The sequence below is a fragment of the Eulemur rufifrons genome, chromosome 7 (assembly GCF_041146395.1).
Source record: "Eulemur rufifrons isolate Redbay chromosome 7, OSU_ERuf_1, whole genome shotgun sequence".
In the NCBI taxonomy this organism is placed as follows: Eukaryota; Metazoa; Chordata; class Mammalia; order Primates; family Lemuridae; genus Eulemur; species Eulemur rufifrons.
The window spans coordinates 286113556-286129741 of NC_090989.1; the positions used below are offsets into that span (position 1 = coordinate 286113556).

Sequence of the window (16186 nt, forward strand, 5' to 3'; positions counted from 1 at the left end):
AAATGTAATTATGTCCTGTTGGTTGATGGCATTACTCAGTTAATTTATATCCTTGATGATTTTCTGTTCACCAGTTCTGAGAAAAGAACACTGATGTGTCCTATTGTAATTGTGAATTTGTTTATTTCTCTTTTCAGTTCTGTCGGTTTTTGTTTCAAATATTTTGTACTGTTGCTGGGTGTGTGCTCCTGGGTTGTTATCTGACACCTTCTTGGTGAACGCCCCTCTTGATCCCCAGTGATGTTCTTCACTCTGAAGTCTGCTCTGTGTGATGTTAACACAGCCACTCCTTTTTCCTTTTAATTAGTATTTGCAGAGTATGTCATTCTCCATCCTTTACTTTGCATTGACTCACATCATTGATTTGATTTCAGACTTCCAGCCTCCAGAACTGGGAGGAAATAAATGTCTGTTTAAGCCACCTTGGCTGTGATACACTGTTAGGGCAGCCCTCGTAAATTCACCCACACTGTCCTTTTGAATTGCTCTTCCTCTCTAGGTCAGGTGTCATTTCTCTTTAGCTGCTTTCACGATTTCTTCTTCGTTTTTAGTTTTCAGCAGTTTGACTATGATGTGTCTAGGTGTGGATTTCTTTGAGTTTGTCCTATTTAGGGTTGCCTTGGCTTCTTTGATCTCTAGGTTCCTATCTTTCACTAAATGGGCTGTTTCAGTCTTTGTTTCTTCAAATATTTTTTCAGCATTACATTTTTCTTCTGCTTCTGGGGCTCCAAAGATACAAATGTTACTCCCTAAGGCCCTGTTCACTTTTTTCTTTTAGGTCTTTTTCATTGTTCAGGTTGGATAATCTGTTTTTTTTTTTTTTTTCTGTTGAGACAGAGTCTCACTTTGTTGCCCAGGCTAGAGTGAGTGCCGTGGCGTCAGCTTAGCTCACAGCAACCTCAGACTCCTCGGCTTAAGCGATCCTACTGCCTCAGCCTCCCGAGTAGCTGGGACTACAGGCATGCGCCACCATGCCCGGCTAATTTTTTCTATATAGATTTTTAGTTGTCCATATAATGTCTTTCTATTTTTAGTAGAGACGGGGTCTCACTCAGGCTGGTCTCGAACTCCTGACCTTGAGCGATCCACCCGCCTCGGCCTCCCAGAGTGCTAGGATTACAGGCGTGAGCCACCGCGCCCGGCCGATAATCTGTTGATTTATCTTCAGGTTCATTAACTCTTTTCCCTGTCATTTCCGTTCTGCTACTGAGTCTGTCCAACGAGGTTTTTCTTTGGTTTTTTTAGATTTTGGTTATCATGTTTTTCAGTTCTAAAATTTCTGGCTGGGCAGGGTGGCTCATGCCTGTAATCCCAGCATTTTGGGAGGCCAAGGTGGAGTTCGAGACCAGCCTGAGCAATATTGCAAGACCCTATCTGTACCAAAAATATTTTTTAATTAGCTGGGTGTGGCCTGTGCCTGTAATCCCAGCTACTTGGAAGGCTGAGGCAGGAGGATCTCTTGAGCCCAGGAGTTGGAGGCTGCAGTTGAGCTGTGATTGCTCCACTGCACACTAGCCTGGGTGACAGAGCAAACACTGTCTGTAAAAAAAAATCCATGTGGTTCTTTTTTTATCTTGTATTTCTTTGCTGATATCTTCTATTCTAATATTTTGTTTAAATGCTCACAATGGCTCACAAAGCTATTTTTATAATAGCTGCTTTAAAACAGGTATCAGATTTCAACACCTGCCTTGTCATTTTCATGGTTCTTTGGTGCTGGTTCTAGTTTCAGCCTCAGTGGACTCTGGGCACAGGTCAGTTTCCTATTCTAAGCTTTGGAACACTGTTGGGCCTGGCCACATGTGTGTCCCAGTGGCAGGTGTGACCCAGGTCAGACACTCAGGTCAGCTGTCTTCAGGTACACACAGCATGGGTGGGTAGTTTTCTGATACTTTCCAACTCCCTGGCTCCTCAGCCCTCAAGTCAGGAAGCAAGGGTGACAGAGGACACAGATTCAGATTCAGCAGACAGGCGAGGAGCCGACTCACCTGTCTGCAGATGCCAGGCCGGGGGCAGGGAGCCCCCTACGGAAGCAGATCTCATGCCGTCTCTCGGCCCTTCCTGGCAGCACCACAGCAGGGATCGTGGGCTGCCAGTTTCCCCACCACTGCTTGACACTCATCTGCTTATTCCCACTTAGAGGGTTTTCTTTTATAGAACAGGAACCACACCTCAGGGTGCTTTTAGACACACCCCCAGGCCACCTACCAGGTCTGCCCTGTCGAGGGGGCTGCTTTGCCAGGGTGCACACCTGGGCCACGGGGATGCCCAGGGGTGGCTGCTGGGGGTCGTGTGGGTGGGCCTGGACATGCTGGCCAACGTGTCCACCCCGAGAGCAGGCTGGCCAGGAGCAGGGCAGCACAGGGGGTGGGCCAGGCCTTCTGGGTGATCAGGGTGTCCCAGCAGGGGGACGGGAGACACTGTTTACCAACTTGTAGCATGACCTGGTCACTCTGATCAGAGTCCCTGGTATTTGGGCCTCTTGCATCTTCCTCTTTAGCAACAAGCCTTGTGAGCCACTCACTACTTCCCAGGACAGCCGCCGTGTAACCTGGCCACCCCTTGATGGACCAGAGGGCACTGCCCAGAGGATGCCCTCACAGAAGGTGCCAGAGGGAGGCTTGGCAAGCCTGCGAGTTTATCCATGAGGCTGGTTTTAGGACCTGTTACCAGGTTACTTTCCAGGAAGGCTATAGCAGTTCACATATTCACATGTGAATATTCCCTACATACTCACCAGCACAGTGTCTTATCCTTTAAAAATTTTTGCCAAAAAGTATCACCTCTCCAGCACTTGAAGGCTCTTTAAAAAAACAGCGACACAACCTCATCATTGGTTTTGCTGGCTTCTCCTCGTCCTTGCGGGGATCCGACTTTCATGCACTGACTGGCCCTTCAGTCTTTCTTACCAATATAAGAAAACTCTAAATACTAAGGACTTTAGTCCTTAATCTCTCATGTTGCAAATATTTCTTCTCTATTTTCGCTGCTGCCACTGTTCATGTGTTTCAACCAAGGCAGGGTGGGGGTGCCCTGGGCACTGCCCCTCGGCGTGCAGCCTGCCTCCGGCGCGGGCGCGGCCACCTCCTCCCCGGTCTACGCTTACTGAGCTTGTGCTGGTTTTGCTGTCCCTCCCTCCATCACGCTCCCCCTTCGTTGTGGGTGTGAGGAGTGGACCCTCACAAACCACCTGGAAGACCTCCCAGCCCCCACCTGCTCCAGCAGACCCCAAGGACAGAGTGGCGCAGGCACACTTGCCAAAGCAGCCCCTGACTGCAGGGTCCCCGCTAGGGGCAGGGCTGAGGGAGGGGCAGGCCAGCAACAGCTGGCTGCTCCAGGTCTTGAGGTCAGGCCCACAGGTGAGACTTAACTGTGCCTCCTGAGTAAGGCAGCAGGGATGCGTGGTGCTCAGGCATTGTCCTCCTCTGAAGACAGCCACCCTCACGCCTGCAGGGCAGTGCCGGCAGATTCCAGGTGGCAGCGACATGTCTCATGAACTGCTCGGAAGAGAATCCTGAATCACCTGTGCCTTCACGTGTCACCTTTGAAGTGTATATTTAATGTAAATCTCTACAAGTTTATATATTCAAGGTGGCACCAAAACCTCACCCTCTCTGCTAGGACTGTAGGGAATGGCCTGGAAGTAGCCGGAGGCGCAACCGGGCCGCGTGGCCCCCACCACCCAGGGAGGGGCTGCTCCCCTCGTGACCCCTAGCACACCAGACCTCGAGCTGGCCAGGCTCTGCCCATGCTGTACACAGGTGGCTGCCCTGTCCTCCCCAGCCCTTGGTGGCCTTTGGTAGGCCCAGCTGTCACCTGCTGCTGTCCCCAGCAACTGGACAGACAGGCCTGGCTGTGCCCAGCAGTAGTTTGGACCATGCAGACAGCTGAGGCTGTGGTCACTCCCTGGTCTCCAGTGGTGGCCACACCACTGACAACACACAGGGGGCCTGGGCAGCCCTTGGCTTGGTGCCCAGGGTGGGGTTGAAGCAGCAGGGACTGTCTGTTCCTGGCTCTGGCTTTTTCTAGGACCAAGTCCCCCAAGCCCATCCCTCCTGCAGCTCCTCCATCTCTTCCCCACCCTAGTCCCCCCTGGGAGCCTGCAGAGCCCCATCCCCACCTTGCGGTGTGTGCCCGAGACAGGCTCACAGCCCCACCCCCCTGTCCAGGTAGGGCCTTCACCCCAGGGCCCTCAGGGAGTAGCAGGAGCACTGAGCGCAGACCCAGGTGGCAGCTGCAGGGAGGGTCAGGTTTAATGATCACTCTAAGGGATAATCGTACATTGTTTAGAGCCAGCCCCTGCCCCAGCCCCTCTCTTGGCTGGGGACACAGCCAAATACCCTCAGACCCCTGGCTCTGCAAAAGGGGGGCCTGCCCCCCTAGCTGCAGCTATATACAAGAAAGCCCACCCTGCCGGACCCTGGGCAAGGCTGTGAGGCCCCGGTCAAGTCAGGGAGCTCCCACAGCCCGCCGCCAGCCACTTGGCTCTCAGGCCTGGGAGGCCAGGCCGGGCCCAGGGCCCCAGTGCACTGCACAGCCAGGTTCTCGCCCTGGGGCCTTCCCAGGCTCCCAGGCCCGTGCAGGGAGGGGGCCTCCAGACTGGCAAACGCTGAGCTCAACAGCACACTGAGTGTGGGGTGGGCTCAGAGAGGTGGGGAGTAGGCTCCAGCCCAGTGCAGCCTCTGAGAGGAAGGGGAGGCTCTGCCCTTCCCTCTTGCTGCCCAGGCCGCCCCTGCTGGGCCCGGCGCTGGCTGAGGTCAGAGGAAGCAGGCTGGGGTGGCAAGAGGAGTGAAAGCACAGATAGGCTCGGCCGGCACAGACGCAGCCAGGCTGGCGGCTCAGCGCCGGCCCCACACAGAGGCCACCCTGGTGCTGGTGATCAAATACGGCAGGGAGGGATGGGGGCGGGTAGAGAGGGTCCTGAACACATAGTGGGCCACTGGGCTGGGTTGCCTATGCTGTAACTAGTAGCATAGTGCTCAACTAGCTAACCAGTAACGCTGCTTCCCTTTGAATTGTTTCGGGTGTAGAAAATTGCACTTATTTCTATGGCCCCCGAGGACGGGATTCCCAGGGTTGCAGCCTCCAGGCGAGGCTCGGGCAGGTAGGTCAGGCCTGGCCTCCCAGGACCGTGGCCTCTGTGACCCGTCAGCGCAGCGAGGACCAGACCCCACGGGAGAAACCTGAGCAACGTCTGAGGTGCCCTGAAGTGGCTCTGGGCAAGACCAGGACTGCATGGTCCCAGGTGGCATGAGGCAGCCCAGCCCCGAGTCCCCTGGTCCAGAGGAAGTGGCCTGGTGGTGACTGGGCAGTGGCCCGTGCTCCTCACAGAACGTCGTCAAAGTCCAGCAGCTTCGAGTGCTGGCGGCTCTTCCACAGGCGGTACAGCCGGAAGTCAAAGTAGGTTTCGATCATCTGCTTCCCTGGGCAGAACAGGGTGAGGCCAGGAGGTTCAGGCCTGGCCTGTGGCAGCCTGGATCCCAGCCCCGGGGCTGACCCCACTGTGGCCCCCAGAGCTGGGAATAGGCTAGGCTGACTAACCTTGGGCTGATAGCTCCAGGGGGGACTCGAAGGTGACCCTGTAAGGAGTCATGAGGGTCCTGAGGTTCCGGAACAGCTGAAAGAAAGGGCAAGGATGTGAGTATGGCAGAGGTGGGTGAAGGGAGGGATGAGAAAGGGAGGAGGAGGGGAGGGAAGGGGAGAGGAAAGGAGGGGGAGGGGGAGGGGAGGGGGAGAGAGGGGAAAGGAGGGGGAGGGGGAGGGGAGGGGGAGAGAGGGGAGAGGGGACAAGGGAGGGCAGGGCCCACTCTCCTTGCACAGGGCATCCCCAGACCTGGCGGGACTCAGGCACAGGGGATTTCCCTAAGGGGGTTAAAGGGGAAGGAAGACAAATGCCAAGAAGAATGGAAGGTCGTTTGCTTTTCTAGGTCTGGGTCTCCAGGAGTCGGGGAGGGCTGCTGTACCTTCTCCCCATTGGGGTTCCCCAGAATGTAGCAGCCCATGATGTGGATGACGTTTGGCTCCGGGTTCACTTTGCTCATCAAGCGGCTCAACCGCTTCCAGAAGCTGACAGGGGAGGGAGAGGTCACCTTCGGCCCAGGTCCATAGAAAGCAGCATCGTGGGGGAGGGGTACAGGGCCAGAAGTCCCCCCAGCGCCCCCATGCCCAGTTCTCACTGAATCATGTCCTCTTCCTTCTCCACTTTGGCAAAGGTGGCCACCTTGTTCTTTAGCAGATAGAGGTGTCCGGGGCCTCCCTGCAAGAGGCCAGGGTCAGGCGTCCAGGGGTGGGGCCCAAGGGAGGCTCTCATGGGGGTGTCCACAAGCCTGCCCCCACCACACGTGCGTGCACCGGGGCCCTGGTCACCCCCAGGCAGCAAGGGTGGGGCTGATCCCACCTGGCAGAAGATCAGCATCTTCCAGATCCTGGCCCCCTTGTGGTAGACGTTCAGCTTCTTCTCTATCTCCTCTGTGGAAGGGGTGGGAGAGCGGGAGAGCGGGTGTGAGCGGCGCCTTCCCTGAGCCTCGGGGCACCCAGAGCCTGCGCGCACCCTCCCCAGCCCGAGACCAAAAGAGACGGGATTCTGCAGGGCACATACCCAGGATGTCCTCAAAGGTGGCATGCTCGTGGTCCTGGGGAGAGATACAGGCCACAAGCCACGTCAGAGCCCTTTGTGGCTGCACCCCCACGAGGCACACCAGGGGACCTGGGGGGAGGGCGTCAGCCCTGGGTGGGGCCCAGCTGAGAGCCGCAGGAGGGACCAGCACCCATGGGGTTTTGGACGTGAGAACCCGTGGGGGCAGAGCCTGCAGGAAGGGCGCTTACGTAGAGGATGGGGATGATGGACGGGTCGTCCCTGCGAATGATGTTGGGGATGTACTCGGCTCTGGGCACCTTGGAGGAGATGAGCTGGGGAAGAGAGAGCTGCTCAGGGGCCCCCAGGCCCATCCTGGAGCAGTCGGGTGCAGCCCTGTGAAACCCCTCCCCCAGGTGCCCCCCCCTCCCTCCGGCAGCCAGCGGAGGCCGCGGGGTCCCAAGCAGAGCTGGTCAGGCTCTCAGAGAAAGGGCTGCCACTTTGCTCCGGTGACATGGAAGAGCACTCTGGGTTGGGCCTCACCATGACCTTGGGTGGCACAAAACCCTCGGTGCTACAGGCCACAGCCTCCAGGCCCTTCTCGGTGTCCCAGTCCAGGTCCTCAAAGGCCTCGTCCAGTGTACAGTGGGAGCTCTGTAGGTCGCTGCCTGGGGGGCAGGAAGGGTCACCGGGACAGCAGACCCACAGCACCTCTTGTCCTGTCCGTGGCCCCACTGGCCCACAGAGCCCAGAAGGCACATCCTGGAGGGTCACTCCCAGCCCTGCAGAACTGGGCCACTGGCACCACTGGAAGTAGCTCCACCAGGGGAGGGGAAGACCCAGGTGGGAACAAGTGAGTGTCAGCTCTGGCCAGCTAGCCAGGAGCCTGGGGAGTGGGGGTGGGGCATCGCAGTCCCTGCCCCTCAGGGCCTCCTGGGAGTGGTCATGAGCACGGCCCTACAGGCCTCTCCTGCCCAGCACTGCCACAGTCCCTAGTTAACCCCCTCTAAGACACTGGAGATGAGAGAATGGCCCATCTCACAGACAGGTAAACTGAGACTGGGTGCAAAAGCGCAGAAGCCTAGTGGCCCTGACAGGGGACCCCTGCAGGAGTCTGGGGGCCTAGGGGAGCCTGTGGGGCAGGTGGGCCGGCCTGTGCCGGGGCACCTACTGTCTCGGGAGTCGTGGGAAGTGTCGGCTTTCATGGGGGTGGGGTCGCTCCAGGACCGGCTGAAGCTCCGCTCGCGCCGCTCAGCGAACGCTGCAGAGAGCAAAACTCGTATTAGCGCGGGGCCTGGGAGGGCGGGACCTGGGGAGATCCAGGCCCCGGGCTGCGGAGCCTGCGAAGAGGTGAGATGGAAGCTGGTGTGAGTGGAGCCTTAGTCACACAAGGTAGATAGACAGTGACCAGTGTCAGGGTTAGCCCAGAGAGTAGAGCCAGGAAATGCTAGGGCGAAGGGGACGGGGCCTGGGAACACTGGGACAGAGCAGGGAGGGGGCAGAGCCTGGAGGAGAAAGTAGGGCGGAAGGGGTTGGAGCCTGGGAACATGGGCGGGCAGCAGTGGGATGCGGGCGGAGCCTGGGGAAACATTGGGGCGGAGCCAGGGGCCACCCAGGGCAGGGATGGGGCGGAGTCTGGGTGGGGCGAGGCTGGTGGGCGTGGCCTGGGGCAGAACACTGCGGGAGGGCAGGGCTGGAGCGCGGTCCAGGAACGCGGGTCTTAGCGCAGCCGGCAGCACACAAAGCCCCACCTGGCCAAGCGCAGCGCCCCGCCCGCCACCCCCAGGTCTTACTCTGGGCCTTCACCCTCCGGCTGCCGACCATGCGCAGGTGCTTGCGGAAGTTCCTGGGGAAGGAAGCAGGGAGCTGAGGGCCGTGAGGGGGCGGGCAGCAGCCCCCGACACTCCAGAAGCTCCTCTACTCTTGCCCCTTTCCGTGTGGGACGCAAATGCTCTCCCTGGCTCCACTCACCCACCACCCAAAGGCAAATCCCATCCAGTCTCTCTCCTACCAAGAACCCCCCCAGGGCTCTCCTTTGTCCCCAGATCAAGCCACCACTTACACTCCTCGGTGACCCTGCACATTCAGGCACTCCTGAGCTGTCCTTTCTCTCCCTGGGCCCAACCACACCCTGAATCCCGCTGGGCCTCCCTTCCCAGGTGGGCCAGGCCAGGGCAGGGCTCCTATCTGCACCCCCCCCAGGGCGGTGTGGGGCCTGCAGATGCCCCCCCCCCCCCGCCACCGCCACTGTATCCCCAGGCGACCTCCAAGGCAGGTCCTCTCTTCCCCCAAACTTTGTACCCTGCCAAAGCCCAATGTCCAAAACGGACAAACAAGCTTCCCAGACATCTCTGTGGTTGGTGGGAGTGGGGGAGGGTAGGCCTTGCCACGGGCCCCACAGCTCTGGGCTTTGGGGCCAGACAGAGAGACAGATGGGCGGGCTGGCTGCAGCTGGACTGTCAATGTACCCTCAAAATGTAAGCCTGGGGGTGAAACAGTACCCTGCAGCCAGGCCACACGGCCTCTCCTGCCTGCCACGTCCCCAGAGCAGGGCCAGGCCAGTGGTCGCCACCACCCTTCCCCATCAGGTCTGCCAGGGCCGGGAGGGCCCAGCCAGGCCAGCACAGACCAGAGGTGGACCCTGGTGGCGAGTGGCTGGCAGGCCCTACCTCTGGATTACAGACGCGGAATCATTCTCCCGTTTCCGGCGCTTCCTCTCTGCGTAGCCCCTGAACACCCTGGGAAACCGCCACGAGTCAGCACTGCCCTTGGCCAGAGGCAGGAGGGATACAAACGTGGGGACAGAGGCACACACACAGGACCCAGCGGGGCCTCCGGGGCACAGGGCCTGGCAGAGGAGTCCTGGCCTGCCTCACCCGTCTGAGGCCCGGCTCTCGGCAGACCCTGCTGCGGCCTCAGTGCCCACAGGGAGCCGGGCCCATGCAAAGCACTCCCTCATAGTCAAGGCCCAGGTCTCTGGCCTGCCCAAACCTGTACGGGGGCAGGAGGTCCCCCCAGGGACAAGAGCTGTGCCCTTAGGCACAAAGTCATACAGGGTACTTACGAGATGCTGAAGCCACAGCCGGAAGGGACGGCATGAGAGGGAAGACATAGTGAGCCTCAGCCCTGGGCCTCCCCTCAGCCCCTCCAGGGCCCTGCAGTTAGTTCCCTTCTTGTCATTGACTCAGAGGGTCCCTCACAGGTACCCCAGCCACCAGCAGGACACTGGCTATGTTGTGGGCCAGCCCTGAAAGGGCAGCGGAAGCTAATGTCACTGTGGCTCATGCCACCAGGTGCTATGACCTGGTCAGGCTGGGCTGGGAGGGGAGGAGAGGGGGGTGAGGTGGGAGAGTCCTGCAGAGGCCTGACTGTGCCCTGCCTGTCGGGGACAGCAGCCTAGGGCAGGGGTGGGGAGGGAGCTTCTTGGTGCAGGGGCCTCTGCAGCAAAGGGCACCGCCCTGGAAGGAACCCCACAACAGAAAACCCAGATGTATGTCAAAGGTGGAGAAGAGCAAAGCCCCAGAAGACCCCTAGGTTGTGATCACCTGTGGCACACAGGAAACAGAAGGAGGCTGCTGTCTGGGCTGCGAGAGAGGGCAGACTCAGGCTGAGGACGTGTGGCGGGCTCAGGAGAACCAGGGCCCACCCCACACACCCACTCACAGCTGCATTGGCTGCAGCCCTGTGCCAGGTCCCCAGGCCAGAGGGACTGTGGGGACGGGGTGAGGCACGTACTCTCGGGTGGGGGAGAGTAGCCAGCTGGCTCCCCGGGCAGGCCTGGCACAGCATGGGGGCACGGGCTGTTCAGAACCAGCTCCCGGAGCCCAGAGTCTGGGAAAGGGTGGTCAGTATTTCCTGAGCACCAGAAAGAGGCCACTGGTCCTGACCCTGAGCAGCAGGCACAAGACTCACGCTTGCATAGTTGTGGTTGCTGCCTGGAAGCTGAAAAGGTTTTCCTTGGGGAACCAGGTACGGATGGGGACGTCATCTGAGAGGCAAAAGGAGAGGTGACTTCAGGTGTGCTGGGGGTTCCTTGGGGAAGGGAATGCTTCCAGGCCCAGGCATCAGCCACAGCCCACAGAGGCCCCAGCCCTCTCTCAGGTCGGAGTGTGGGTGCAGGTCAGCATCCCCTAGCGAGACCAGAGGCAGCGTCTGCATGCCCAGCTGCTCACTCACCAACACCATGCTCAGAAGCTTGGTGACTTGATGCTTTGATTTTTTTTTTAACTTTCCCTTTGACCACTCAAAATTTGAGGAACATTTGTTCCTTTGAAAGCACAGTCTGTCTCCAGGGGTGCCCAGAAAAGGATTCATCTCATCTCCCTTGGGGAGAAGGGTCTCCGGGGCATTCTCTGTAGCCCCCATGCTCCCATATCAGCCTGCCCAGATCCTCCCCTCCTTGGGCCCTTCGAGGAGGACCAGTTAGAGGCCCTCACTGAGGCTGGACACCACCCTGCTGAGGGCTGACCCTCTCCAGGGCTCTATAGACCTTCCCGGATGCCCAAGTGTGGGGCTGGCACAATGTCCCAGGGAGGCCTCTCTGCGGGATGGCGCAGCTACCAGACATGACCCCACAACCCTGGGAAGAGGCTACTGACCGGCTGGGTCCCAGGCAGCCCCCCAGGACTCCCTGAAGGCAGCCCCCCAGGACTCCCTGAAGGCAGCCCCCCAGGACTCCCTGAAGGCAGCCCAGTCTTCTGTGTAAGCCATGTTTCCTGCCTGTGCATCCTTCAAGATGCTCCCAGGAGCGTCCTCTGGGAGGCACTGTTTGAACTGGTGCTGGCAGGGCCAAAGCTGACCACGAGGCCTGGCAGATCTTCGCTGAGGAGCTGAGGGAGCCCACAGCTCACGGGGTATGGGGGTGGATGGAGGCAGGAGCCCCAGAGGTTTAATCTTGAGTCTGCTGGCACACTCTGACCTGGGCAACCTTCCCTTCCCCCTGTGCGGCACCAGCACACCACCCCAACCTGTCTGTGCCGAGACAAGCCCCTTACCTGACACGCGGTCGACACTGTACATCCTTTCCAGCTTCTTGCGGCGGCCAGAGGCATCGGGCAGAGGTGGCTGGTCCAGCCCAAAGGCCCGAGGGGAAGGGCCAGGGGCCAGCTGGGCACATCCGGGACACTCCTTGGAACCCTGGCGGCTGCCTGCCCAGCTCTGGCAGGGCCTGCTGACATCCTCGTGGCTGCTGCCAGGGCTGGCGCGCAGGGGCTGGCTGTGGTGGTGAGGGTGCCGCTCCCGCGGGCCCCGCCCCTTCACCACAGCCAGCTCGATGGCCTCAGCCTTGGGGCTGGGGAGCAGAGCTGGTTCCCCAGAGATGGTGTACACACGGGGCTGGGGACCCTCACCAGCCGGCTCCCCACCGATGGCCTCCTCTGAGAGGCTGCCTTCGTAGCGGCCATTGGAGACAAGGGAGAGGCGGCGCTTGTTCTGGGGGGCTGGCTGCATCTCGGGGGACCCGTCGTGGCCAGAGTAGGCGTCAGCCAGCAGGTGGTCTGGGAGAGAGGCACCAGGTGGGCCTGCAGGCACCTGACCTGATATGGGGACTGGGGCTACCCAGACCCTAAGCGCTGACACTTTTGGGAAGTGTCTAAGCCCCTCCCACCTCCTTTAGGGCCAGAAGCCCTGGTGTGCAGGAAGGGGAGGGGAAAGACAAGCCGTGCTACCTGTGCGTGGTCCTGGGGGCTAAGAACAGACAAGCCATCCCCCAGCAAGCAATCACGGTTTGCCTGGTGCCAACTTCTCCCCTCCTCCCACCAGCTGGCCCCAGAGACAGTGGTGCCAGCCCTAGGGTGCCAGGAGGCCTGTTGCCATGCCAACGGCCTAGGCAGGGTGGGTGCCATGGTGATGAGTGACTCCAAGCTGCTCCTAGGGCTCTGGGCAGGGACGTGAGGAAGCCAGTCCTGCAGGGCATCTGTTGCCCAACCACTGCCACTCCACCCCTGGTGAGGCAGGTTACGTGTGCCTTAGGTTGGGGGGTCTCAGACCCACCCTGGTATTGCCTCACAGGCCCCCACCTGCACCGTTGCGGTTCTCAGGGTGACTCTGGGACAGGTACTCTCCAAACGCTCGGGCTGCTCTGCAGGGTGGGCAGAGGAGGCACTGTCAGTGCACGCAGCCCACCCTGGCCAGAGCCTGGGGTCCCCGCCCCCACACAGGCCCACCCCGCCAACAAGAGAAGGTCGGGGACCATCCATCTCCAGAAACCCCAGGGATCCTCCGGTCCTAGTGCACCTTGGCCAGACTTGCAGGCCATGGCCCGATCCAGTGGAACAGTGGGGTCGTGAGGCCAGAGGCCCACTCCCGACCCGGGGCGCCCACTCGCCCACCACTGGCTCAGCGAGGGGAGGACTGGAGAGGGTACCAGGAGAGGGAGACGCGGCGAGAAGGCGTGGGGGAGGGGGCGCTGGGTACGGGAGAGGCGCCGCAATGGGAAAGGCTCGAGGGGCGGGTGGGGGCGGTGGGGAGCGCGGGGCGAGCAGCGTGGGGCGAGCGAGGGGGGCGGGGGGCACGCGAGCCGGTCCGGGGTCTGGACTCTAGGCCGGTGGAGACGCCCAGGGCGGGGGTCCCCGCGCACTCACCGCACTTTGGCCGCCACCGAGGACATGGCCTCGCTCCTCAACGCCCTCCTCCTGGAGGCGGCGGCGCCCATGATCGAGGCGGCCGCGCATCCCCCGGGCCTCAGAGCGCGCCCCGCGCCCGCCGCCTCCGCCGGGGGAGTCGCGCCGCGCCGGGGGTCGCGGTCAGGGTTGCGCTCGCGCTCGGGATCGCCCTCGCGCTCAGGGTCGGGGTCGGGGTCGGGCCCGGGTCCCGCATGGCCTCGCCCGGCGCTCCGCGCGTCCCGCCGCTCTGGGGAGAGCTGTGCCCGGGCCGGGGGCGGGCAGCTCCGCCCACCGTGACGTCACGGGAGGGGCGGGGCTAAGATGCGGCTCCGCCCACCGAAACACCACGGGACGGGACGCCTGGCTCTGCGGGCTTTTGCTGCGGCCTCCTGGGCGGGGAAACTGAGGCCGGGGGTGCCCTGACCGCAAGGTCTTAGGCCCGCGGGCCTCACGACCGCGGCTCAGATCTGCAGGGGTCACAGCGCGGGCGCTTCTCCCTCTGAAACCAAAGGGCCCCCCTCCACCACCAAGGACCCGAGACGGAAAGGAGCACGCCCGCAGACTTGGGCTCGGGTTGGTTTTGGGGGGACCCTGGCTCCACCCAGACCCTGGGCGTCCTGCCTGGCTAGCCCGGAGTTACCGCCCTGGAGCCTCAGGCCCCATCATAAGAGGGGTCCTTGGAGGAGGACAGATGACCGTCCGGCCTCGGGGACATCCCCCACATCGGACACAACTTGGTGTGACCCTTTCCACAGGGACCTCAGCATGGGGAGACACGCCCAATACACCTTTGGATCTGCCTTTATTAACACGCCCAGCTGCAGCATCAGGGCTCCCACATCTCTGAGGGACCTCGGGGGTTCGCAGCCTCCCAGGACTGCTGCCCGAATACAGGGGCTGCCAGTGCAGAGAGGAAGCCACAGTCCGAGACACAGCCCAGGGCAGGGAAGCGGGACCTCGCGCAGGGCACGCTGGGCTCTGGATGGGTCCGCGGTGAGCCAGGGGATGAGGAGCCCTGGCGGTTTGTGAAAAGCAGCCTGGGGTGTCAGTGTGCAAGCGAGGGCTCATCTTCCTGGAAGGGAAAGGCAAGGTGAGGGCAGGAAGGACGGGCAGGTCTGGAGGGCTGACCCAGGACTGGCGGTTGCACTGCAGCAAGGCTGCAAGGGGGAGCAGCGCCCAGAGCCCAGGACCCAGAGGCAGGCCCCACACGGGCCCTCAGCTCACCACATCAGAGCCCGGCGTGACTGGGGTGCTCTGGAAGTCGGCATATGCGTCCCTGGGGACGTCCAGCAGCTCCTCCTCCCACTCGGTCTGGTAGTCAGATTCATCTGGGGCAGAGGGGAGGCCACATTGGCTCCCTCCTGAGGACAGGGCCATGCCTGGTGCAGGTGAAGCACAGAGGCACGACACCGGCACAGACCCCAACCCCCACTGTGGCACAGGGGCCCACACAGCCACACAGGCCCAGGGCTGCCGAGTCAGCCAGAGAGGAGGCTGGCTGCATGCACACCTGGTCTTGTTGGTCTTGGGGCCCAGCCTCGTGTGAGGGTGCCCACCCGGCCCCCCACTTGGGGGGTGCTGGGTCTTCCACAGACAAGTAGGGCACACGCTCCTCACCCCTCTCGACCAGGTGCTCCAGGCCAGGCCTCTTCCAAGAGGGGCTGTGGAGCAGCAGCTCCAGGCCCAGCCCAGTCACCGCAAAGCCTGGGGCTTTCACCCTGGGGCAGCCACCCAAGGACAGGCCCCTGCTGTGAGGAAGGCCTGGGCCTACCACCCAGTGCAGGGCCGAGACTGAGCCCTGTGGTACCGAACCGGCCTCCTGGCATGCTGGGTCAGGCACGGTGGGGGCAACATGGTTCCACCTCAGGTCTGTAGTGTGGGTGGGGCTTGGGGTGTACGAGGGGAGAGGCATGGGTGGTGATGGTCCCACTGCTGTGGGGACATGCGCTGGCCAGAACGGGAGTGCTGGCCAAGCCTCCTGGCTGGTGGAGCCTCAGGGGTGGGCAGGATGGTGGCAGGGCAGGTGGGGAGCGCAGGCCTGTGGGGTGGTGGGGACCCAGCCAGCCCCAGGAAGTCTCAGCACAGTGTCAGAAGGTCATGGTGCCAGTGCCACCTTCAGTTGGACAACTCACCGTCCACCGTGGCAGCCCTGGTGGGCTCAATGCGAGACACAATTTCGGCAAGGTCCGTGAAGGAGGCGTTGGGGCAGGTGAGGACCTGAAGCGATACAGAACAGGTGCATCTCACTCCACGGGGCTGCCTGCCACAAGGCCCCACCCACACCATCCTTCCCCCAGGAGGGCCAAGGCCAGGAGACAGGCCCTCAAGGCCACTGCCCAGCCCTCATGTTCAGGACCCCAGAATTGGCGGTGTGGGGCCCAGGGACCTCCCGCTGGGTACTCACAGCACAGGCCTTCCTCTTGTCTGTCCCCTGCCGGTCCTGTAGCATCTTCTCCAGCACGCCACTGCGACCCCAGATGTCAAACACTGTCCGCCCATGCTGGTACCCCACTTCCTGTGCACACCAGGGCCCCCATTAGGTGTGGGGAGCCCCCGTGCCCTGTGATCAAGACAAGGCTGGGAGGGCCGCACAGCGCCCTGCTCCTGTGGGAATGGCCGACACTCACGCAGATCTCGTTGAACTTGCCAAAGTCCAGGGTGCCGTAGCCGTCGATGGGGGGACGCAGGTACTCGCAGTAGTCGCTGTTCTTCACTGTCTCCAGCTGCCGGACACAGCACACGTAGGCCAAGCGCGCCTGGATCTCCGCCATGTTCAGCACCTGCTGCCGTCACAGCTGCCTGAGCCTCCTGCCCAGCCCCTTCCCCAGCCTACCTGGCAGGGGCACAGGACAGGCCCTGAGGACCCAACCCCCGTTCTCAAGCAGTATTCTAGCCAGTGACGGAGCCTTCAGGCTTCTGCCCCTTCCCCTCCTGTCCCCATAACTGCCCCCAGGGCCAGGACGGGGGTGGTGATAGAGTGACCCCAGATCTGCTGGACTCAGAGCCTGAG

The 16186-nt window shown here is 61.5% G+C and overlaps 2 protein-coding genes across 17 annotated transcripts in view; both read right to left on the reverse strand.

The window, feature by feature from the left end:
- Window positions 1-3576: 3576 nt before the first annotated feature.
- NSMF (NMDA receptor synaptonuclear signaling and neuronal migration factor) lies at window positions 3577-13439 on the reverse strand. 6 transcript variants are annotated; one of them, XM_069477187.1, is made up of 16 exons: window positions 13156-13437; window positions 12592-12653; window positions 11569-12069; window positions 10487-10562; window positions 10120-10158; window positions 9244-9312; window positions 8368-8420; window positions 7746-7835; window positions 7118-7242; window positions 6826-6909; window positions 6599-6632; window positions 6398-6468; window positions 6177-6256; window positions 5964-6066; window positions 5542-5617; window positions 3577-5423 (listed from the first exon to the last, which is right to left on the reverse strand). In XM_069477187.1, exons 1-16 carry the CDS (start codon window positions 13224-13226, stop codon window positions 5326-5328), a joined length of 1632 nt encoding a protein of 543 aa, XP_069333288.1. In that variant the 5' UTR covers window positions 13227-13437; the 3' UTR covers window positions 3577-5325. The 6 variants fall into 6 exon arrangements, with proteins under 6 accessions (XP_069333288.1, XP_069333290.1, XP_069333294.1 ...); XM_069477189.1 differs by lacking the exon at window positions 10120-10158 and adding an exon at window positions 9639-9644 and having other exon boundaries at window positions 13156-13436; XM_069477193.1 differs by lacking the exons at window positions 7746-7835; window positions 10120-10158 and adding an exon at window positions 9639-9644 and having other exon boundaries at window positions 13156-13439.
- A 46-nt stretch (window positions 13440-13485) lies between these two features.
- PNPLA7 (patatin like phospholipase domain containing 7) overlaps window positions 13486-16186 on the reverse strand; it is a 70033-nt gene continuing 67332 nt past the window's right edge. For 4 of the 11 annotated variants that reach the window (XM_069477175.1, XM_069477177.1, XM_069477174.1 and 1 more), the window contains 5 exons: window positions 15804-15959; window positions 15581-15687; window positions 15309-15393; window positions 14401-14504; window positions 13488-14248 (listed from right to left, as the gene is read on the reverse strand). In XM_069477175.1, coding sequence (XP_069333276.1) covers window positions 13813-14248; window positions 14401-14504; window positions 15309-15393; window positions 15581-15687; window positions 15804-15959 — 888 coding nt within the window. In that variant the 3' untranslated portion in view covers window positions 13488-13812. Of the gene's footprint in view, window positions 14249-14400; window positions 14505-15308; window positions 15394-15580; window positions 15692-15803; window positions 16010-16186 lie in introns of those variants that run through there. The other 7 variants (XM_069477184.1, XM_069477183.1, XM_069477186.1 and 4 more) reach the window with 6 other exon arrangements.